This window comes from Hirundo rustica, chromosome 3 (genome assembly GCF_015227805.2).
Source record: "Hirundo rustica isolate bHirRus1 chromosome 3, bHirRus1.pri.v3, whole genome shotgun sequence".
NCBI lineage: Eukaryota > Metazoa > Chordata > Aves > Passeriformes > Hirundinidae > Hirundo > Hirundo rustica.
This window is the reverse complement of record NC_053452.1, coordinates 6676632-6700194: the sequence shown is the minus strand read 5'-3', so window position 1 is coordinate 6700194 and position 23563 is coordinate 6676632. Positions and strand designations below refer to the sequence as shown.

General features: G+C 43.3%; 1 protein-coding gene across 1 annotated transcript in view; it reads left to right on the top strand.

The window, feature by feature from the left end:
- SNAP25 (synaptosome associated protein 25) overlaps nucleotides 1-23563 on the top strand; it is a 61251-nt gene that overhangs the window by 10029 nt on the left and 27659 nt on the right. The window contains exons 2-3 of the mRNA XM_040057823.2: nucleotides 22445-22579; nucleotides 23222-23263. Of these exons, the coding sequence (XP_039913757.1) occupies nucleotides 22508-22579; nucleotides 23222-23263 (114 nt within the window). The 5' untranslated portion in view covers nucleotides 22445-22507. The remainder of the gene's footprint in view (nucleotides 1-22444; nucleotides 22580-23221; nucleotides 23264-23563) is intronic.

Below are 23563 nucleotides of genomic sequence, written 5' to 3'. Positions count from 1 at the left end.
TAGTGATGATTTTACTGCTTTGTTTGGGACAAGCTGTCCAGCAGGACAAGCTACAATTGAGTATCTATTGTGGAGCTTTGTCTCCTGAGCTTGCACACAGGAGACAGGGAGCTCACCAGAGCAATCAGAGAAACGTGGCTGCCTACTGGGTTTGTGTGGCAAGGTTTTGGGGAGGGGATATAAGGGGCAAATTCTGTGAGAAGCTGCTAGAACCTTCCCCTGGGTTCAATGGAGCCAGTGCCAGATGGCTCCAAGATGGACCTGCTGCTGGCCAAGGCTGAGCCTGTGAACGATGGGGGCATCACTTCTGGGATAACACATTTAAGAAGGGGGGGAAAAAACCTGCACAAGAGCAACTGCAGCCAGAGAGAGGAGTGAGAAAGTGTAGGAGAAACAGGTCTGCCAACTCCAAGGCTAGTGAAGGAGTGGGAGGAGGTGCTCCAAGTGCTGGAACCACAGCCTGTGGTGCAGACCATGGTGAGCCAGCTGTGTCCCTGCAGCCCATGGAGGAGAGCCATGCCAGAGCAGGGGGTTGCCCTTATGGGCTGTGAGCTCATGGGAAGCTGGTACTGGAGCAGGCTCCTGGCAGGACCCAGGGAGAGAGGATCCCACACTGGAGCCGGTTTGACAGCAGGACTTGTGATCTTGTGGGGAACTCACACTGGAGCAGCCTGTTTCTGAAGGACTGCACCCTGTGGAAGGGGCCCATGCTGGAGCAGTTCAGGAAGAACTCCAGCCCACGGGAAGGACCCAGTTGCAGAATTTAATGGAGGACTGCCTCCTATGGGAGGAACCCCACACTGGAGCATGGGAAGTGGGTGAGGATTGTCCCCCTGGGGAGGAAGGAGCAGCAGAGTCAATGTGTGATGAACAGACCACAGTCCCCATTCCCTGCTGGAGGGTGAAGGTAGAGAATCAGGTGTAAAGTTGAGCTGAGGAAGAAGAGAGGGATGGGAGGAAGGTGTTCTGAGATTTGGGTTTATTTCTCATTGTCATACTCTGATTTGATTGGCAACAAATTCAATAGCTTTCTCCAAGCTGGGTCTGTTTTGCTTGTGAGAGAAATTGCTGCATCACCTCCCTGTCCTTATCTCAACCCACAGATCTTTTGTTATATTTTCTCTTCCCTGTCCTGTTGGGGTTTGGTGGCTTTGGTGGGCACCTGGCATCCAGGCAGGGCCAAGCCATCACAGGCTGTTGAGCTGGGACAGCCCTAACTGGGTCAGCTTCCAGAGCAACAGGGAGCTTTGTCAGGAGTACTCCAGGTTTAAGGGCGTTGTTACTGAAGAACGGCAGTTTTTACATTAGGAGAGCAGCTCTTTAACACAGGTATTTCTCCTCAAAACGTTTCAGTGGGAGAGAAAGATCTGTTTGGCCATAATTAAGCCTTTTTGAACTCTCTGGACACCTTAACAAAGGAGCCTGTTCACAAAGCAGTTCAAATACTTCAGTAATGCATAGCTGCATTACACAGAGAATAAGCTAAGGAGCTGCTCCTCCTTTCCACTGGAAGTGCAGTGTGCAGCTGGAGCACACAGTGCAAAACAGAGGCTCAGGAAGCCCTGAACACCATCCTTTACATGCCCCAAGAAAACAGGCCTGCAGCTGTGCTCTTTTACACTACACAAAAAACAACAGCACCACCACCCCTCCCTGAATCTCAGAGCTAACAGTGACTTAATTCTGACTGAGCAACTCTGCAGAAAGTTACATATATACAAACATCCTGTGGTCTGTACAAGGCAGGAATGTGTTGTATTCTATAATACAACACTGAATCAGTTGAGCATAATAGGTACTTTGCTATGAGTCACCACCTGTCTAAAGGAGAACGTGGTCAGGTCCTCTCTCTGGCACTGCAGAGTAGAACTGACTCACCTCTACTAGATCTGTTTGTTAAGTCCAAAACAGAGGCAAGGCTGAGAAAAGTGGCTCATCAGCACCTCAGTAATCACGTGGCTGAGATACGCTCAAGGTATGACGCACTTGAAGAAATCAGAGAGTAATTTGCAGCAAACTAATTATATAGTGAAATCCCCATCATTTTCTGTGTTCTGGGAAGGCTCACCATGAATTTTGATTTTCCTTGGCTTCCTCTTCATCTGAAATGATTTGATGAGTCTGTTTTCCAAAAAAAATTTCTGGATCTTCAGATTGCTCACTGCACACGTTCAAGGCTTGACCGGTACTGCATCCCTTCCATATTGTCCCAAGGGCTTCCTGCGCTCTTACTGAGTGTGCAAGGGCTGCAGATGTGGGAAGGTGTGGGAACAGTGAAAAGCTTGTGTTTCAAATCCAGAATTTGCTCTCTATGAATATTCCTAATTAAGTATTTTTAAAAAATTGCTATTTTGGCAAACATTTCCTCCTGTAACTTTATCCACAAGATTTTTGACAGAAAACTTGACAGAGGCATGTGAAATAACTTTATTTTGAGGCTATTAAAATGCAGAACTGCAGCTGGATGTATGCTGGTCCCATTTCCCCAGCTGAGCTATCACATTCACCTCTGCAGAAATAGCAACTGTCACAGCAACAGTCACAAGAGATGCAGCCCTCAGAGAATCACACTGAGCAAAGAAAAATATCTAGGACAGTGATTTAGCTTGTCTGGATTAAAATGTTCCTCATAGGTGCTTTAGCATTGTTAAAAGTCATCCTAAAAGAAGATGACAGGCTGTTCAGGCCTGCCACGAGTAGCACAGAGGAACAAATACTTATTGCAGGAAGGTTAATACATTATTATACATACAAAATTCTAAGCAAGTTCCTGGGAATGCTGGAACAAGAACATTCGACCTGAATTTCAGAAAATCCCCTTCTGTGCTATCATATGTTGGAGTATGGTGAAAAAACACGAAACTTGCTTTGAATCTGTGAGGTATTAAAAGGTTTCGTTCTGGGTGACAGCCTCATTTTCACAAACTCATGGTCACTTTGAGATGGGACATAGCAAAGATATAGGGCACCAAAAAAAGTGCTCATCTCACGAGAGGAGTGGATTGTTTTGAGATAGAGACATGTGATTATTAAAAAAAAAAAAAAAAAAAAAAAAAATTAACAGAACTGCCAGGACCTGTCTCTCTTGAAAGGAAGATGAATGCATGTGGACTTGTGAGGGTCAGAAGCAATCTGGCATTCTTTGGGCAAACGATGCACACTGCAGGACTGCCAAATACAGATGGACTAAAGGGAAATGTCCAGATGTAACTGCAGATGTCATAGGAAATTAAGCCGCTCACTTGTGCTTGTGATTCAAGAAGTTCCATTTCTAGGTCAGATGACAGCTTAGTTGGCCATTACTGCAAACATCTCTGACTTTTCTTGAAGTTTTCTGCCTAGAACCCATTAAAAAAGCAAAGGACAAGTGCCATTTTTTATGGGAAGCACATTGTAAAGCCATGTGAAGAATTAAATTTATGGAGGTTAACAAAGAACTAAGGAAGTCACTTGTTAAAGGATGAGGTTCTTTAATACTCAGTTAAAAAGGATACATTGACAAAAAGAGCTGCAAATATTTGTTGTCACTGTGAAAGCCAATATTGCCAGTTTTACATATGTAAAAATGTAAATATTTGTTCTGGTAGACATAAATATTATTGTTTGTGATCAATTAGGTTTTTGACTAAACTACCAGTAAAGTTTATTAATCTACTCTGTTGTAGTGTCCTATTGAATGATGTCCTGGTATAGCTGTGAAAAATGGGTCACTGAGAGATTAATTGTTTGTTTAATAAATCAGACCAGCAAAGAATATGGAAATACTGTTTAATCAATGCTGTTGAAATGAATTTGTTTCATAATTCAATCACCTCACTCTGAATAAATGTCTCCATTACTGCTTAAACTAATTAGTATTTCTCACATGAGGACATTTCAATTATATGGTAAAATCTGAAAGCTGAAAATATAAAATATTGGGGGAAAATTTAGTATTTTAGATTAGAAATGTTATGCATTTTGTACCTATTCCAATTCCTGAGAGAACAGTCCTTCCCTCCAGAAGTAACATAACCTATTACCTCTGTTTTAGTACCTGGCTGACTAACTTGTGTGTGCAGAAGGTGTGACAAGATAGTTCAGATCCCCAGGCAGTGAAAACAGAACTTGGATTTGCTGGAGGAAAGAAAAGGAATCATTTCAGTCAAAGCTTTGAAAAAGATGACAGTAATTTTTAGAAATAAATACTTACACTTTTTTTTTTTTTTCATTTTTTTTGCAAAGCTTCCATTTACGTAAGAAATGAAGAATTTTAATCTTCTTAGTAAGCACTTGGATTGTTATTTGATTAGTTTATGAAATGAGTATATTGCACAATTCCAATGAAATGGAAACTTTTTCCCATTTCTTTGCTTACTTGTGTCAGTCTCTCTCTCTGGCATGAGCCTCGTTCAGCTCCTGCCAAAGAGCCTCTGCTGATGAATGACATTTGTTCTGTTGTTTAGTCCCAAACTCCCTAACACACTTACGCTGATTATAGACTTCAGAGCCAAGAGATACTGACATACAATCAGAACTACTGAGAGAAGGGGACAAAGTTTTTTTGTTTGTGGTTTGAAGATGCTAAAAAATCCTTCCCAGCCTCATAACTTTGGCAACAGAAATGTAACGGAAGTGGGAAACGTTTACATCTCATTTTTGGATGAGATGAAGATGAGGAGCATTTTCTGCTTCTCACAGCCCAGGCATTTCTGGAGATGTTGCATCAGATGTCTGGGATAATACAGAAGCTGTAGCTGGCAGCCTGTGATGCAGGTCCCTGTCTCTTCTGGAAATAGCATTAAACAAAATATATGGCCTTGGAATTTATATTTTTGGAATAGCAGGTGCTGTGCCATGGGTCAGAAAGAAGGATCTCTTTTAAATCAACAAATGGCCGGAGAAATAATATTGTAACACTGGTGTCCTAGTGAATTCTGTATTTTTACCACAGCATACACGTGTGATGGATCCCTTGTGGCACTCTCTGGGCATCTTCTCAAGTCTTGGGCTGTACAAAATTACCACCAGAACAGCTGGAAAAGCCGAGCATGATTCTCCTTTCCCTGGCTTTGCCCACACTCCATGCCTCTTCTGCTTGTGAGCCTCGGAGTGTGTTAAAACAAGCTGATAGGAGCTGCTGTTCCTGCGTGGCCTTGGATGGGGCCACCAAAGGCCTGAGGTTACCTGTTATCCTGGGAAGATTGCCAATGCATCTGTTGGGAGGTGACTTTGGGGACACATGGAGGGCTCATATTCTGTGATCATCTTCTGTCTAACTTTTGATTTGGTCATGTTTAGAGGCTGCCAGGTTTATAGGTGCCCACTTTCATTCCTGGGTCTCCGTGAGCAGTTGTTGATGCCATGAACCTCTGGTGCTTTGCCCACAGACCTTCAGTGTGGGACTCCCTCTGCTCCTCAGTGGTTATGGCCTTCATGTCCAGAGGAGCAGGCAAATCCCAGTGGTGGGAAGGCAAGGGAAGGGGAGACTGCACCTAGCAACTCATCATTTCTTTTCATAAATGGGGATAAGCAACACAACACTAGTTTTGGATTTTTGCATTTGGTAACTTTTTGGGCAGGGCCCTGTAAAGGCTCTGTTAACAATTTCAGGAGCCGGACTGCGCTGACAGGCCATCTTCACATCTCACCGTTGCTGCCTCCGCTAACCACGAGCAAGAGTTAATCAGCAGTGGAAGGAAGGAGCCTTCTCAGCAGCCCAAACGTGGCACATGCCTTACCTAGTCAGGCTTCACTGCCTCAGTGACATTAATTTGCTTCTGACCTAACGCTCCCAGCGCTACAGTTCAACGTGTTTATTAATTCTAGGAACGAGCTTTCAGATGAATTTTATTGTTGCACTGAGACACAACGAGGTGAAGATATGTGGGTTCTATTCCATTTTCCATATCTATGCCATAAAAGGTTGCATTTGTGCCGCCTGTATTATTTGTGAGCATGTATTAGTGCTTAGCTTAAGGCCTATTGAAATGTCCTGGAAATAAAATAGCCTCATTAAGCTTTGGGGTAGATTTTTAAATTCTGGTTAATTTTTCAAGTCAAGGAGGTTGAAGCAGCAAGGCTTGCCAAAGAACTAGGATCCCTGTGTCATGAAAAGTTTCACTAACCTGGCTCAGAGACATAAAACTACTGGGAGAAATTTCCCAGTGGCTGATCACTCCTGATGTTCATCGACTTCTCACAGGATTCATGGGTTGGTCTATTGTTTTCCATCTCAGGGGATTAGACACATTCCTCAGAAGATGGGCCAGGTTATTATGGAAACAGGTGCCTGGACTGAGTGGAGTAATTTTAGGATGTAGAATAGGAAGTGCCATGTTTCAGTAACAGACAAATTTCTTCTACTTGATATTGACCAGCAGCGGAAAGCTCTGCTTTCAAAGAACGTTTCTTAAATATGAATAAATATTGATTTTTCATTACGAATAAATATCTGCAATCAGACAAGTAAGTCAATATGAGCTACTTTGAAATTAGCCTTGGGAGCTAAACTTTGCTACCCCTGGGTTCATAAGGGAGACTCCATTGCTTCAGTATGAGAGAGATTAATACCCCTGAGAAAGGCTGTTCAGGAGTTTTCTTTCTCACCTTTGCCTGACAGGAAAGAGGATTTTTATAGTTCATTAAAGAGAGTGACCTGTTCCAGGCTCTTAGGCCAAGTCCTCAGAAAAGACAGATTTTAAATCCTTCCCTCAATGAACTCAGCACTAGTTTAGCTCAATCAGCCCAAGGCACTTCACTGCTTTTCAGCAGTGGAGAAAAAGAGGCATTCAGGGCTGTCCCTCACAAGCTGGTGGGTTTTTTTCTTTAAATACAGAATTAATCTAAAATTAATATCCCACATTTGCTAGTTTCAGCTACAGCTACAGTTATTTCCATATACCAGGACAAAGTTTTAAGTCAGGATCTGTATTTTGGGGCTCCTGAAATTCAGATGGGAGATAAATTTGTTTCCCAGACTTCTGGCAGCTGTCTACTGGGCACTGATGACGACTTGTGTTCATCCAGGGCCTGTCTGAAGTTTCAGACAGTGATTACCCTTAGCGTCTAATGAAACCTGAGGAATTAATTAGTCTTTTTTGTGACTCTGCTATCCTGAATTACTTAACCTGGATTCAAGGCAGCCTCATGGGGAGGAATGGGGAATGCAGGGAAAAGGGACGGAAATAGATAATCTGTCAGCTTGTTGTGGTGCCTCCCTTCACCTGGGTTTGAACAAACCCAGGGCAGAGCACAAAGCCTTGCCGAAAACTGCACTTCTCCCTCCTCCTGAGGCTGCCACAGCTGACCCCTCCCCTCACCCAGCACCCCAGGGAGTTGTGCCAGGGTCTGGTTAAGCAGCGCTCAGCGCCGGATCCTGCAGCAGGCTGCGCACGCTGCAGGAGCTACTGCAAATCCCCGGGGCAGAGGCTTCAGTGCATCAAACAGCAGGATGGACGCTGCAGCACCCTCTCCCTGCTCCCCTCCTGCTGGAATTTAACACCCAGCAAACCTCCTCCTCAGCATCTTCACTGCAACCTTGGAAGGAGCGCTCACGGCAGCGGCTCGCTGCAGAGACTGCAGTGCCCTCTGGTTTGCAGGCACTGGGGACGCTGCAAGGAGGCGACACCCTGGGAAAGGAGGATTCATGGGTCTGGTAAAGGGTGGTGGGAGAGGGGGAAAGGCATCCCACTGCCGCTGGAGCAGAGGAACCCAGTGAGGACAGGCAGGTGCTGCAGAAAACATGAGGGCTCACAGCATCCCTCTGAGGAGGGGAGTGCTCTTTTCTCTCTGGCAGCCACCCATGCCCAAAGTGTAATAAACCCACAAAATGGATTATTTTTCTTTAAAAATAGACCATGCCCCCCCACAGGCTCCTTAAATAAATCTCTTGGCCCTGTTCTCTTCAGCTCAAGGTCACCTGGAAGCGCAGTCCTTTCACTACGGCACTGGTATTTCAGCACAAGTGCGGAGAGCGGTGAGCCCCAGGGCTGTGGGCACAGATGTGCTTCCTGACTTTGCCCATCGCAGGTTGCATCTGAGCTAAGCCTGGGGAGTTTTTGGACAACAGTTTGGCTGTCAGTCACAGGGCTCCGAGATTACAAGAGCTGAAGTGCAGTTACAAAGCTTTCTTAAGCCATTAACTGATGTAAATGACATAAATATTCCCCTTTTCCCTCAACAATGGGTGATTTTTTATTTGCTTGAACAAGGAGCTTTTAGTCTACCAGATGGGTCCAGGCTGTATGTCCTCGAGATCTGCTCCTTGGATGAGTTTTCAAAGCTTACAAGGAAACTTCATTTAAATGTGTGGCCTTCAATCTACCCTTGGGTGAAGTATGAAGACAGCAGCTGCACTCCAAGATCTCTTACACCACATGTATTTTCTGCTGTCTGTGCCACTGGGGCTTCAGGAAGGAAGGCATCATCTCCCTATCTTTATTCACTTATTGAAAAATATTGTCAGCACCGTGAAAGCACTTCAGTCTGAAATATCTGAAATGGGCAATATTGCTTACAGAAAACAAATTCTGTTTTAGACACAGAATTGTTCCCACATTATCCTTAGGTCAAGAATGAAGAACCACAAGTTCTTCAGGAATTTAAATTACATAAAATACACAAGCAAACAATGATTGCTTTAGATTTAAATTGGATTACATTCAAATGAAGTTCATGCCCCATCCTGCTGTCTTTACTTACAGGGGTAGTATTTATAAATATATAGTAAAACACATCAATATTCTTGATTGGAACTTATTTTACTAACAAATGACTTCGTTAGCAAGTATTGTTCTTGTCTTCAAAATGTTTCCATTTCCAAAAATCCTCGTACATTTGCAGGAGGGGTAGAAGTGATGGGAAAGCTTTCCAAAACTAAAACCAGCTGAAAAAATAAAGGGATTTTGGCTGATACTGAAAGATTTCTACCCAAACCTGAAAAGATGGCTCTCTACTGGTGGGTCTCAGAGGAGAGACACATTTACTGTTCCCTGAACAGTCTCAGCAAAACCCTTGGGTGCACCATCAGCTTGAGACAGCTCACCTTGAACACTGGCTGCTCGGCCGCTTAGAAGTGTAAAAACACCTTGTGGCGTAGAGTAATTTCTAATGCCTGATCTCACAAGCTTCACAGCATTCCAACCCCTGACTCCCCATTGGGGACATCTCCAGAAGCCACCTACCGGTGCTGAACACACCTTTTGGGGAACGTGCCTCTTGTTCAGACAGTTCCTCTCTGTCACAGGCAGTGCAGGGCCAGGTGTGCTGAGTGTGCAGCACCAGCTCAGTGCCACCATGGGCTGTGCCCTGTGGTTCTTGTCACACTGCAGCTCTGTGAGCCCTGGTGCCTCTTGCTCCCAGCCTGCGTGAGGCATCCCTGCAATGCTCTGGAGGCAGCACTGCTGAAGGTCACTTGTCCTTGGGACAAGCTGTGCTCTCCTACAGAGGACTGGAAAAGCAGCTGATACCCAGAAACTCTCTGGATTTAGGCTCAGGTGAATGAATGCAGATGTGCCTAAATAAATGGGAGTCTTATGAAAGTGAAGAGGTTGGAAGGCAAATCCTGTTTTCTGATGCAAACCAAATGCTGTTTTAATGTTTAGAAGAATCAGATTGGCTGTCACTATACATCCACTGCAAGGAATAATTTATTCCTTCCTTTTGACACGGCTTTTTATAAAGCCTCTGGTCTTAAAGACCCAATGTCACCTCATGTGGGTCCTAGCAAAGGCAGAAAAAGGTTTAGGGATTTAAATGAAAATGGAATTGGAGCTTTCATTGCCAGGCAGCGAAGGAAAATCCTTCTGCCCTCAGCTGTGTGCACACACTCTGCTTGAAATCTGGAGCTGTAGGATATTGACAACAGAACTGTGGGAATATCCAGGCACAGTTCTGGGGAAATCCTCCATTTGCTGAATTCTGTGACTTTTTTGTGACCAGACTGTAATTGCTGTCAAATGTCAGCTTTTAATTTGTTTTTTTGCTGAGTTTACTCTTGCTGTTTGTGTCGTTAGTATGTGAATTGCACTTGTACCAGCTCACTGCTGGGGTTCATCATCCAGCTGCTGAGTGAGAAGGTTGGTTTTGTTTCAACATGTGCTAAGGCCAAAGAAACCTCTCAGCCACGTATGTGTGGACCTTCATATTTGATCCTCAATCTCTGCAGCTCCAGGTGTGCTTTTATGTTTTACATAGATATAAGGCAGTCTGGTTTTCTGCTGTTTCAGGGTATTTTGTGTGCTGTTTTCTTAATTTCTACAGCACTGAATGCTCCCTCTTGCCCCCAGCAGTAATTGCACCTTCATAGCTAGGGATCTGAACATTGAATATTAAGGATTTCAGCAGGAGCCCCCATGTACCTCCATGTTGCAAAGAGTTGCTTCCCAGGAGCCAGGCTGCTGTGGCTAAGAAAGAGTTAATTGTTGCTTATTTTATTAACATGATCAAATTTAATCTTTTGTTGTCCTGTTCAGCAGAGCCCTGTAAATCTCACATGACCCCACAGCACTTACCCAGCTCCTCAACTTCCCAAACCTTTCACCTGCCTTGTGATTGTATCACAATCCTGTGTATCACATCCTGTGATTGTATCACAGCCTATTTCAACATATCCATCCCCCTTAGTGAGAACAATAACCATAGAGGGGAAAAGGGGGACCTCTTTCAAAATGTTTTAAACTCCACCCTTCCAGGGCCAGCATCAGTGGGTTGATGAGATTCAACCAATAGTGATGTGTAGAACCCGGGGAAGGGACAACATTCCCGTAACTAACCAGAAAACTTTATACTCCCAAACACAAATTGAAAGGAAAAGGTTAGAAGCCAAACCAGACCATCTTGCATGCCTTTGCAGGCCTTAATTCCTTCACAAACATGTGCAAACTCAATAAAAAGAACTAGCTAAATAAAAATCCCCACGCAGAGAGAAAGATTTTGATCCTCTGTTAAAACAGTTTGAGCGGAAAGGATTTTGCAGCCTGTCTGTTAATCTGCTGATCACGTGGTTGAAAGCGATGCCCTTGAGGCACTATCAAGCCTGTTGTTGAATTGATTGGTCAATAAAAAAAGAAAGGAGAAAAAAAAAAAAAAGGATAGAAGTTGTGTTCTTGTATTAGTACAGCTAAATCCTCGCCTGCAAGTCTGGGTAATCTTCACTGGAGAAGTGTGCTGGGGCTTTTCTCATTAGTCTGTGAAGGCTGAGATGGACTTCTGAAGAAAGAGAGGCTTCTAAAATCACCCTTCTTCAAATTTGTATTACTGATTCCTGGAAAATGAGTAGCAGCCAGGAATGAGTAGTGAGTGTGAATCAGAAAGAAGCAGTGGCCTTTGAAAACAAGTGAATAAGTTTTGCATGTTTGTTGGCTGCTGTTATGCGTTCCTGTGGCTAACATGGTTTGTTACTTAGCCTAGAAATGGCAGATGCTTTCAGCATTTGACTTGTACCATTCTAAGTGCATTGTAAGCATCCACTGTATCCACCTGACACAGTCGTTCCCAATTTGTTGGTTTTGATACAAGTACTCACCAGCAGAGAATGGTGGATATGACCCAAGGATCTGCCCATTTAATCTTCCAGTTGTGCCCAGTGAAGGAAGCAGCCAGATCTTCTCCCTTCTCTGAACAGGATTTGCAGCACTGCAGGGTTTTGGAAATGGGTCTGGACTGGTCAAGGATCCAGCTTCCCTTCAGGGAGATGAGCTGTTTAACAGCATCAGGATTTGTTGTTATGATGAATCTGTAAAAGAGCCTTGAAATAATAAAATTGAAACTTGTAAAAGGTTTAGTGGTTTAAAATTGAGTTCCCAGCCCTTTTTGTTACATAAACTGCCTTTAAAAAAAGATACTCTGCGGTGTCCTTAAATTGTGCCTGCTGCATTTTATGTACTCACACGTCTATCTGTGTGTCACCTGTGTATAAACAGAGAAGGAGGGGAGCTAAAAACTAAGTAGGGTCCTTTCTTTTTATAACATGGCTGTAGCTATTTCTTTTTTTCTTGAAAGGAAGTAAGCTTTTCAAAGTTCATGAACTCTTCTTCAGCTTTAAATCCTGCTTCCACAGTTTAAGTTCCTAGCAGAGATCATGACACAAAGTAGAGGAGAGAGGAGAAAGGGGTAGGAAGTGGCAGAAAGTGAGCCCTGAGCCAGGACCATGGCAAAGCACGAGACATCCTTGGGGAATACTCAGAGCACCCTCGGAAAGGTCAACCTTTTTCTTTTTGTTTTGCTTGTTCATTTTTAAAGCTCCTTTGCCCCAGAGAAAACCCACTGGCTGTAGTGGGGAGGTGCAGGAAGATTCATTTTGCACAGCAGCTCCTCGAGGGGATGGGCTTTGACTCAGGCCTGCAACTTTGCTATTTTACTGATGGTGCTGCATCTTGACGTGACAGTGCCCTCACCACAGATGGCTGCATGCACAAGGAAAAAAACCCAAGCTGGGAAGTTTCCTTCTTTCTTGCTACCCGCTTCAGATGCTGTGTGATATAACAAACAGAAGGCTGGGTAGACAGAACATGAATAATCAGTGATAACTAAGAATCTCAAAGACAATGAGATAATTTCTTAAATATCTCTTTTTGCTGTCCCCCATAGCTGAAAAAAATTTGTCCTTCAGTTAAAAATCCAATTCTACAAATAACATCATCAGCCCAGTTCCATAATGCTTATATTTTGTCAGCTGCTGATTTGACTCTGACGACTTAATGAAGATTTCTGCTAAAAATATATCAGCCCACTGCTTGAATTGCTTTTACCACCAGGCAGAAATGAAAGGAAAGGTTGTGTATTATAAATATAATGAATAGCTTTGTTTACCACAAATACATGTCAAGAGGGGAAATATTGTCTATTTACATTCCTGATGCCCTCACAGTGTATTTTACTCGCCTATTAAAATATTTATATTTAGCAAGAGCTGCATTAATTGAATTTTCTTCATTTCTGTTGAAGATCTTTACTGGTGTTACACAGCTCAGGGGCAGGGGTAGGTGTGAGTCCTGGGCTGCGGAGAAATCTTGCAAATGCAAACCACGCAGAAAGAAGTGAAATGTCAGCTGAGTGTGCTGACAGCCCATAGCAAACAAACCATCAGGGGAACACCTTATTCCTGTCTATCACTTTGAAATCAAAGTTTTGACAACATTGATGACTACGGGGTTAACTATGTCACTGCCAATCTTTTACATTAAAATACAGAATTATTGTTCTTTTGCCACAAAATCAGCAGCCATTCCACACTAAACTTGTAAATGTACTTCTTAAACTCACGGCTTGTTTTATCCAGTACTAGAAGCATCAGGATGAGTGAAGATGGGATAACACCCATCAGAATGAAGAACTTCACATCTGTTTTAACGGTGAAGTTATTCATTGTTACGTTCAATTAACTTTCTAAAAAATCACTTTCAAATTAAATAGTTACCACAAAATTTCCTCCTGACTTGCAGATTTCCAAAAACTGCCACAGAAATTAGCTCTGCTTTGTGACAGGCCAATGCAAATGTGCTCCCTTTTCTTACTGTAATACTCGTGGGTTTTCTTTCTATCATCCATTTAGCCTAAAAATACATTTTTGCAGTTTGTGGGTTTCCTTTTCATCATCCATTTAGCCTAAAAAAAAAAAAAAAAAAAAAAAAAAAAAAAAAAAAAAAAAAAAAATCCTTTTTCTAGTTCACGAGTTTCCTTTCTATCATCCATTTAGCCTAAAATAATCCTTCTTCAATTTGTGGGTTTCCTTTTCATCATGCATGTAGCCTAAAAATGTCTTTCTTCAGTTGTCAGGCTGCCTTCTTGGATCATGATAAGAAATTTGAGGATGATCTCTACTGGTTTACATTTGCTGCCATTGATTTACTGTGTGTAATACAAGAGTGTGGAACTCTTCTGACGTTTTGCACTGACTTTGCAGAGGCAGAGAAGATGTAGGAAAGGTTGAGGCAATGTGGAACGAGGTCTTTTGAACGACTACTCATTTAATGCTCTCTTGCAGAAGCTCAGCTCCCTTTCTGTGTTGCCACTGGGGCTGCTCCCCTTGGTTTGTGAAGGCACAGAAGGAGACTCCTCACACACAGATCATTAGGGTTTGGAATCTGAGAGGAGATGATTAACTTAAACCAGGAGATATGGAAGAGGTTTGGATGTGTATATGGAGTGAGGGCTGGACCAGGAGCTCTGGCAGTCTTGGCACAACTGTGCAGAGGGAACAGTTTCTTTCTACAGGAACAAAACATGCAACAGGCCTCATGGAGCCTGGTGGGAATGCCCTAGGAAAAATAGCCATGCAGTTTTCTTATTCCTTGCTGTGTCTTGTGTTTAAGATGCCAAGCACTTCTGTTTGGTGTTTCCACACTCACATCTGCCCCTCCACACACTGCTGGCCTCTCCCAGCACCATCTCACTGGCTCATAGCTCCACCTGCAATTCTGACCCCACTAATGGCAGTGGTGACATTTCCTCCAACTTGAAATGGGGCGTGACTTTCACCACTAGCTTCTAAAATTGGCCATTAATCAGATTTAGTGGCTTAGGAGCAGTGTAAAGAAACCCAGGTTGGAATCAAATTGAAGAGAAGCTGACTGCTTGTCATTGCTGCAGTGATGGCCAGTGAATATTTTGAAGACCTGAATGGATTTAGGGTTTGAGCTCTACTGGAAATCATGACACAGTCAGAAATCTCATCCTTCAGCTAGGTTGATGACTTTAGTTTTGCTCCAAGATTCTGGCCTCAGAATGCAAACAGCTTTGTCACAAGTCAAGATGTTTTCTTTAATCCTCTCTACTAATACCTGGATTTCTTGTTCTGAGCCATCAAGATCCAGCTATGCGAATGGCAAGTGAGGTTGTAGGATATTTTGGAGCAGGTATCTCCTGAAAGGACAGGGAAGCACTAAGCCCTTTAAGCAAAACTCATGTTGTCATTTAAGATACCCAGTGAAATGCCAGCCACCCTTTTCCAGAGAAGACTAATTCAAATGGAACTGGCATAACCAAGAGCTGGTAGGATGACAGTCTGCGTACCAGGAAAGGACTGACAGATCTCATCATCAGCTGGGGAATGTTACAAGTCCTGTTTCTGTCCCTCAGAGAGAGAGGAGAAGAGAACAGGGAAGAAGAGAAACTATTTAAGCCACAGGACACTAGCACAGGAACAATCTGCTGTTTCCTAGCTGGGAATCAATTTGTGCTAGAAGTAAAATGTTTTCCAGGTATTGGAGAAGCGATGGTCTGGAGTCAGAACTAGTGGGAACACAATAAGCTTAGTGATTCATAGGACATAGCTTGTTAAATTATAAATGAAGCTACATGAGACAGGGAGCTGCAATAACAGGGAATTTTATTCACAGCATCCTGTTCTGTCCAGGTCTCTGTTGTGCTGCCATTAGATGTGTTGCCCACTCCCCCTAAGAAGGTTTCTTTCTTTCTTTTTTCACCCTCCACCTCTCTGATTGGTTGTTCTCCCTGATGAATAGAACAAACATTTTTGTCTTGAACGTTTTTCTGTTTTGGGGGGGGCGGGGGAAGGAACATGTGTGGGTACATAGGTGTAAAAATGACTGCAAAGAGATAACACATTGAGAGGTTTGTTTTCTTTTAGCAGTAAAAGGGATAGAAAGTCAAGTTTTCATTACTCTGAGGTGACTTTGTTACAAAATGGCTGGTCTGTGCTTTTATTTGCTTGGTGTGGGAGCCTGGTGAAGCGGCCAGCGCGCGTTGGAGGAGCCTCATGGAGCAGCCATGTTGTCAGACAGCTGACGGGACAACACTGACCTGCCTTGTATTGGGGTGGGGTGACAGAGGTGCAGTGTGACAATATGACAGCATGTTCACCAGCATTTATCCCAGTGCCAGGTGTCCTGGACCACAGACAAGGTGCTGGTCCATGCCCTGAAACACCTGCAATTTAGGTAGGACAAAACAAGGGCAAGATAGGAAGGAAGAGAAGGATTTTATCTGTGTTGTGTAGATGGGAGACAGATTCAGTTGTTAAACATGGACAAGCAGTCCCATCAGAGGTATCCAAGACACCTGCAGGGTGCTGACGGATAGAGCCAGCAGCAGGAAACCAAACATCTGCAGCATCTCACACAGCTCTAGAGATCTAGGCAAGGCAAGCAAGCCCTGAGAGTAAAATAAATTGCGTAAGGTGATGCAGGATGACAGAGACAAATTAGGAATTACCCGCCTCTCCTGAATTCAGATTTGCAAGATCTCAGTGCCTGTTTTGTCCAAAGTCACTCCCTGACAAGCCCTCACCAGTAGCCATTACTCTTTACTGAATATCAAGCAAGAATTTGGAGTGAAATTGGTTATTATAACTATACTGTGTCAGCCTGGGCTGTAGAAGTGGGCCTGAAGGCTCGAAGCAAAACGCTGTGGAACAGCAGCAGAAGAGAGATGAGGTGTCTGTGCCTTGAGTTAAGGCTGACAGACCCTACAGAAACACAGCTCCAGCTTTTTGGCTTAATCTGTAACACAAATTTTAAAGGGGTGTTTCTTTGGAAACAAGAATTTTGCTGAAAATCTTGTGGATAAATTAGATCCATGAAATAGGATGTGCTTGAGGATTGAGGTGAACAGTAGACTTTCCTCAAGACTTTCTTTCAAATCTGTTTAGAAATGAAATCTAAATAACGATTCTAACTAATTTTTCATTTTCATTCATTATATTTTATGCCACTGTGTAAAATGTTTAAATAGGATTTTTTGTTGCAGAATTATCTGATTTCTTCTCCCAGTGTTTTCAGATCAGTTAAAATACGGTAAGAGCAAAAGCAGGGCATGTTTAGTTATAGACAGTATTAATTGTGGTAAGCTCTGTGTCAAAGTTCAAGACAACAGAAGTCAAAACATTGGAGCTTGTGAGGGCCATTGCTGAGAGCCCACAATCTATAAAAACCATCTTTCCATCTCCCTTTAATTTCTCACCAGCTGTTGCCTGTCATACTGGCTGTGGGCAGCACACCCATGACTCTCTTTCTGTTGGGAACTGCCTTCCAACACTCCATCCTCAACACAACTTAGGGGGAACCTGCTGGTGTCAGTAATGCACACAGGTAATGCTTTCTAAGCAACCTTTTGCAGCAGGTTCACACTTTTCAAGTAATTTCATTCCCTGCTGGTGTTATCAGGCAGCTCCTGGTCTAGACTGGGCTTTGAGGTTAATGCCAGTGCATTTCCTATAATCCAGCTGCCAGAAGCCCCCGTAGGTGAGGCTTGTGAAGGTGGTGAAAGACGCAGCCAATGTGCTGGACAGGTGAGCTGTAGAGAGCTCCCCACTGGGCAGTGGTAGCTGTTGAGGAGGTCCAGCAGGATAAAGGATGAGTCCTGTGACAGGAGGATCCTGCATAGCCCCAGAGCTGCCTTGTGCCTTGTGACCCCATAGAGGCTGAATACCCCTTGGATGGCACATGGGAAGCCAAATGAGGGGCAACACTGGGGAGCAAGGAAGACCTCCTTCATCTGCAGCTGCACTTCATCTCCCCCTTTGACAGTGTTTCTTCTTCTACCAACAGCTAGGCAATAGCAGCAACCCAAATTCCACCTTTAAATGACCCAACATCCATCCTGAGACACTTGATTCCAAGTCTCTTCTTGGGTTTTATGTGGCTCTACGTACACCACACTACCATGATAATGCTTTCAATCCTACAAGAAAGAGTCACAAAGAGTGGCATTGACCAACTCTGACTTTTTTAGTAAAATACGCCAATGCAGTCATCTTCTGGCTACAAATATCCATGGGAAGAGGAGATGTGTCCTTTAATAACAGGGAGAATGCTTAAAAAAGAACATTTTATTGCTGTGTTGCCTTCACTCTAGTAAATAGCAGCATTTTCATTTTCCTGTATTTATTGCATTGAAGTGTTTTTATCACTGTGAAGCAAATATTTGCTTTCAAAGGTCACTCACTGTATCTCACTTCCTCTGGGGATAGACGTAGGTCTCTCTGAGCCTTCAGTATTACTCCATACGGATTATATAATGTTCTTCTTGGCACTACTGAAATAGTAGATGCAGAATTCAAAATATAATAGGCAATGCCTTTCCATTAGCCAGTCTCTCTTTGTATTTCTCTCTAAAATTGTCTGTTGTGCTTCCCTACGAGCACTGGCATAAGGTACGAGACTGTCTGCAGGGAATTTGATGTAAATGACCCAAGTGCCTGGAGTTACTTGCATTGTGTAGGAGACACAGAGCACAGCCTGGAACATGGTGTACACAGTATTTTGTAGCAATGTTAGGGATTTTTTTCTTCTTTTCAAAGAGCACTGTGGATGTTTGTGTGTGAATCCAGAGGATTTCCTTTTCTGAAATGGAAAAACCAAGGTCCTTGTGAAATTTCGAGACTGAATTTGTGTAGGCAATTACTGCAAGTATAAACACAAATTGAGTGAAGTAGGGTCTGTAACTTCTGTAGCAACCTTTTTTATTATTATTTAATCAAAATTTTAGATTGAAAGAGCTTATTATATTACATCCCAAACTTTGGTTTTCCGGTCTGTCATCTCTGCAGGGACTGTAGGTAAAATAAAATGTAGTTTAAGTTAAAAGTACAGAGTACACTTTGGAGAGTTTATTGCAATTATATTAGAAGTTCCTAAGGCAATCGTAGGATTTTGATACTTGGTTCAAATGAACTTGAATGAGAACAGAATGCAAAATACCAACGAGTACAAAAAATATAAATTCTGCAAGGAATTTATTACCCCCAAGTCCTCAATATTATCTTAGGCCTGTTTCTCTTCTACTTAAACGAGAGCATGTTTCAGTGGGCCTGAGCCAGACCTGACGCTTTTGAAAGTGTGTCTAGTATCAGTAAGAGCAAATTCATTAAGGTTTAACTTTTCTTGACCATTCCTGAAATCATTAATTTTCAATGCTTTAAAACATCAGGAGTTTTAAATAAAAGCTTTTTATAGGTGTTCCTAAGAAACACCATAGAGGGAGAACTGTTTATTTGTACTTTAGAGCAATAATTCCTTTTAAAACATAATCCTTCTCTCTACAAGATTTTTATTGATAACAGGGTTTGTTGTCAGAAATTCATGACACTGGAATGGCATTTCAGTCTAAAAAGGACTTTTCAAAGAAAATTCTATCTCTAATCTGTCCTATTCCACATTATAAATTGCAAAATCTGAAAAAAATTTAAACTCTTTCCCTGCCATCTACAAAATTTACGTAGTTTATCATACTGTGTGCAAATTAGTAACCTTTATTGATTCTTGGGTGCGGTTTTCTGTTAAATAAAGTTAAATCAGCACAGCTGCAGGGCACTTCTGTTTATGACTAAAACTTGATGAAAAATAATTTGTCTGGAAGAATGCTTTTTGCTATTTCTCAATCCATTCTAAGTGCTTTACAAATTCCAAACAATCTCAATAAACCTGTCAAGTTCGATCACTTGCTGCACAACATCTCTCCAGTTACAAGCTCTGACACTTTTTTTAGCTTGATGCAAAATAAGACGCGTCTGTCACTAAGATGCCAGCTGAGGGCTCTAACAAACCAAGAAGGGTAACAAAAAAAAAACCCCACAAGAGAATGGAGTGACAGGACAAGGGACAATGGCTTCAAACTGACAGGCAGTTAGTTTAGATTAAATGTTAGGAAGAAATTATTGACTGTGAGGATGGTGAGTCACTGGAACAGGTTGTCCAAAGAAGCTGTGGATGCCCCATCCCTGGGAGGATTCAAGATCTGGTTGGATGGAACTCTGAGCAACTTGGGATAGTGAAAGGTGTCCCTGTCACTGTGGCAAGGGGTTGGAATGAGATGACCTTTAAGGAACCTTCCAACCCAAACCATTCCATGCTTTTGTGAAAGGCTCTCCACATTGTTCCCTTTTTTTTTTTTTTTTTTTTTTTTTTTTTTTTTTTTTTTTTTTTACCACCCATCACCATCAATGGCTCATAATCAAAAAAATTGTAAGGAAAACATCAAAAGTCAGGCTGGAATCTACCTGATAATGGAATTTTCTGTGCAGTTTTTTATCTGCTGAGACTGACCAACAGTCAATAAATAAATTGCTGTTGTCAGTAGAAGCCCTCATGTCACCTCCACTCACAGGTCTGTAATTATTCAGCTCACACTGAATATGCTTAGAAAATGAAACAAACTCCCTGTTAGCATCCCACCCTCTCACTGATGCATCACCTCCCACTTTACAGCTAGTGAAATGATACCAACAGACACAGCACAGAACCACTTTCCTGCCCCTCAACATCTACATGTATTTACCAATTAGATCAGTCCCAAAGCCCTGAGCAAATTGTCCTGACTTTTGCTAAAGCTCACAAGCTTTGCATGCTACTATTCTGCCTGCTACACAAGTGTAGTGAGAGGTCTAGGCAGAGGAGAATATTTAGATGGTCAAAAACTAGGTCCACAGACTTAATCTTAGTGTTCAGGTACAGAGGCTATGCCAGAAATACTTCAGCTCTGGTTATGACTCAATCTGGGAAAAAAACACAGTATGTGAAGCAGTGACCAGTGCTAGAGCCAGCCTCTGCCAAGTGGGACAAGAGTTTGGAGCACGGTTCTTTACCAAAATAACTTCTTTTTATCCCACCTGAGCATGCTCCATTTGGTGGGCAGGAGCCGTGTCTTCCTGGAGCTGCCACGAAGGGCACCACAAATACAGCAGCAGGGTGGCAGGGTGGGAAGTTTGGGGTGGCCTTGAGAGTATCTCCACACTTTCATGTGTCCTTCCAGAAGAAACCAGTTCCCAGTTTATCTTGTCCTCCTGAATATCCAAGTGCACCAGTTTTTGTAAAGCTCAGTTCCTGCTGTTTGTGAGCATCCTTGCAGTGTCCTATATCAGCGTGAGTATTAGTCATGCAATTAAGCCCTGCCTATGCATCAGCTGGGGCTGCAGATGAGTTGCCTAAGCTTGGTCCTTCACACTGCTGTGACCACACAGCTGGTAGGACCAGGCGGCCTCCTTCTCTAGGAGACTTTTGGGCTCCTACACATGGTGTGACCCATCACAAAATGTCAGCCTCCCTCTGACAAGGATGTGGCGATGTGCTCAGTGATGAAAGTAGAATGTTGTGCCAGTAGCTGCAGGGCTGACTCCTTGAGATGGATTTCTTCCTGCTGTAGCTTCAAAGAGGAAAAGCAACCACGAGTGAGGGCACAGCTAATGTGAAGGCATGAAGGTCACGTATTCCCTCTTAGATAAGAAAACCAGCAAATCTGTTGCTGAAGCTGCAAAGGAAATGCACGGAGCTGTCTGCTTTCCTTACACCTTTCTAAGCAAACAGGGTGTGATCCAGGAAATATAGCTGCCACCCAGCTGTACCGGCTCAGCCCATACTCCTGATGTCCTGATGGAGAGCACCATCAAAGAGAGGAATGGTTTAATCTCCAATATATAGTTACTTCCATTTAAACAGAGTTGTTATTCCTAAAATTTTAGAGCCAAGCTCTGCCCAGACTTATCTTGTTTCATAAAGGCTGTACATATTGCAAAGACAGGACAGAAAACAGCCCCCGGGATCCTGCCTTCTTTCGAGCAGCTTTACTGAAAGGGGCTGCTTTTGTCCTCTTTCTGTAATTGAGCATGATGGCATCTGCTTTATGGCTGTTTGCTTGCAGTCCCCCACAACTTCCCCACCTCCTCTGCACCTGCAATTAGGTTTTCCTGCAATGAACAAATCTAACATTCAGTGAGCAGTAATTTGCAATGTGCCATGCTTGAATCAAGCAAAGAAATAAACTAGTGTTGTTGTTATAAAGATCTGACAGATGGTAGGAGGGCCCGCCTTTCTTAATCAAGTCATGCTCAGTAATCAGAGCTAGCTTGAATTTGTAGCAAAAAAGAAACCCTACCGAAACAAGGATTAATGTGCTACATCCTGACCTCTGGTTAGGACCAGCTCAGGGGTGTCCTTCTGTATCAAGAGGGATAAGGAAGATCAGAACCTGACCCACTTTGTGGAGAAGTTGGAAATACCAGTTAGGTCCTACCGTCACTTCCCCCAAAATGACGAATTCTCATAGGTAGACTTCTCCCAGTCTAGCTGTAAATATTATTTCATGGTCTGAACTACAGCATGGTGGGCAAGTCATTAGTCTATGAAACGACAAAGTTTCATAGTCTTTAATTTAATTGCAAATGCATTAGCTGAGCATCCAGCCCTCCAAGCAATGCAGCGGAAACACAGGACATGAGGGGCATAGGCTTGACCTCCTTCACATTAAGCCTTTTAATCCTAGAGAAGAATGAATAGGTTTCAAGATTGTTTCTGGCAGCAAATGACATCTCCTGGGTGTCCAGCTTCCGTATGAATTGCATTTGAAAGGTTAAGAAAAAAGGAAGGATTTGCTCTCTACTATGTAGGAATTACTATCCAGAATGAGAGTTTGGGTGACGACACTGATGTAATAAAAGCACCTTTGTGGGGCTGACATTTAAGCACGGCTCCTAACCACACCGTTTCTCTTCCTTTTCGCTGTCTTCCAGGCTCACAAAGCAGCTGAGCGCAAATCCTGATCTGCAGCGTCCCCAAACACCCCCACAGCTAAAATGGCGGAAGACGCGGATATGCGCAATGAGTTGGAAGAAATGCAGCGGCGTGCCGACCAGCTCGCTGATGAAGTGAGACCAGTAGCTAAACTGGGAACTTGGGGCTGGGCTTGGTGTGAAACACACAGCCAGAAATAGGAGCTGATCTGCCAAAGGATTTCTAGAGCTCTTTTCCGTCAGCTTTACACTGAAAGCGAATTGGAAATGAAATGAGCTGGGGTAAAAAGTTAATGTTGTGTTTAGTCTTGATTAGGGCATTTATTGATCGCGAGTTTGGTTTAGGTATTAGATTGTGCATCAATTTGACTGGCTTCAGAGCAAAAGGCAGCAATTATATATTTTCTGAGGACTCCTTCGGTTTGTCAAACCTCTTAAATATCAGAAGTCACCAATTGGGTTTCTGGAGAGCCTTAGCTGAAACCCACAGGCTTTATTTTCAAAGTGGAACACCTGCGGTTCTGAGCAGCACCGCCGCAGTGTGTGAGCAAGGGGAGCACAAGCCTTGGAGACTGCAGCTGCCTTGAGGTGTGCTGAGAACTGCTGCATTAGCCATCCATAGAACTGGAGATGGAGAGATCACCAGTGCCCTGCTGATGGCCTGGTTTGGAGAGGAGGGAAAGAGTGCAGGAAAAGTATCATGTCAGCATGAGTCTGCACATTAGCTTTGGAAAGCATAACTTGCCAAATCTCAGTGTTTTTTCCTGTTTTTTCCAGTCCCTTGAGAGCACCCGTCGAATGCTGCAGCTTGTCGAAGAGGTAAGGGCTTGCATTTTATTTGCACTTCTGTGGTGAGCAAAAGTGACGGACAGCCTGATAATGGAAGTTTTTTAAAACTCACATTGCTGGGCCATGGCTTTATGTGCCACTGTCGCTGCTCATCCCTACCCCTCACTAGGGCCATGCAAGACACTGTTCCCTGGTTGCCAAGGCACTGATTTGGTCAAACCTGAGGTTCCACTGAGGCAGGATTCTGGAGATAAATGAAGGAAACAGCCTCTGAAGGTGACCAGGAGTCAGGGACAAGTGGCTGAGTTTGCTGCAGAGCTCTGGAAGCTT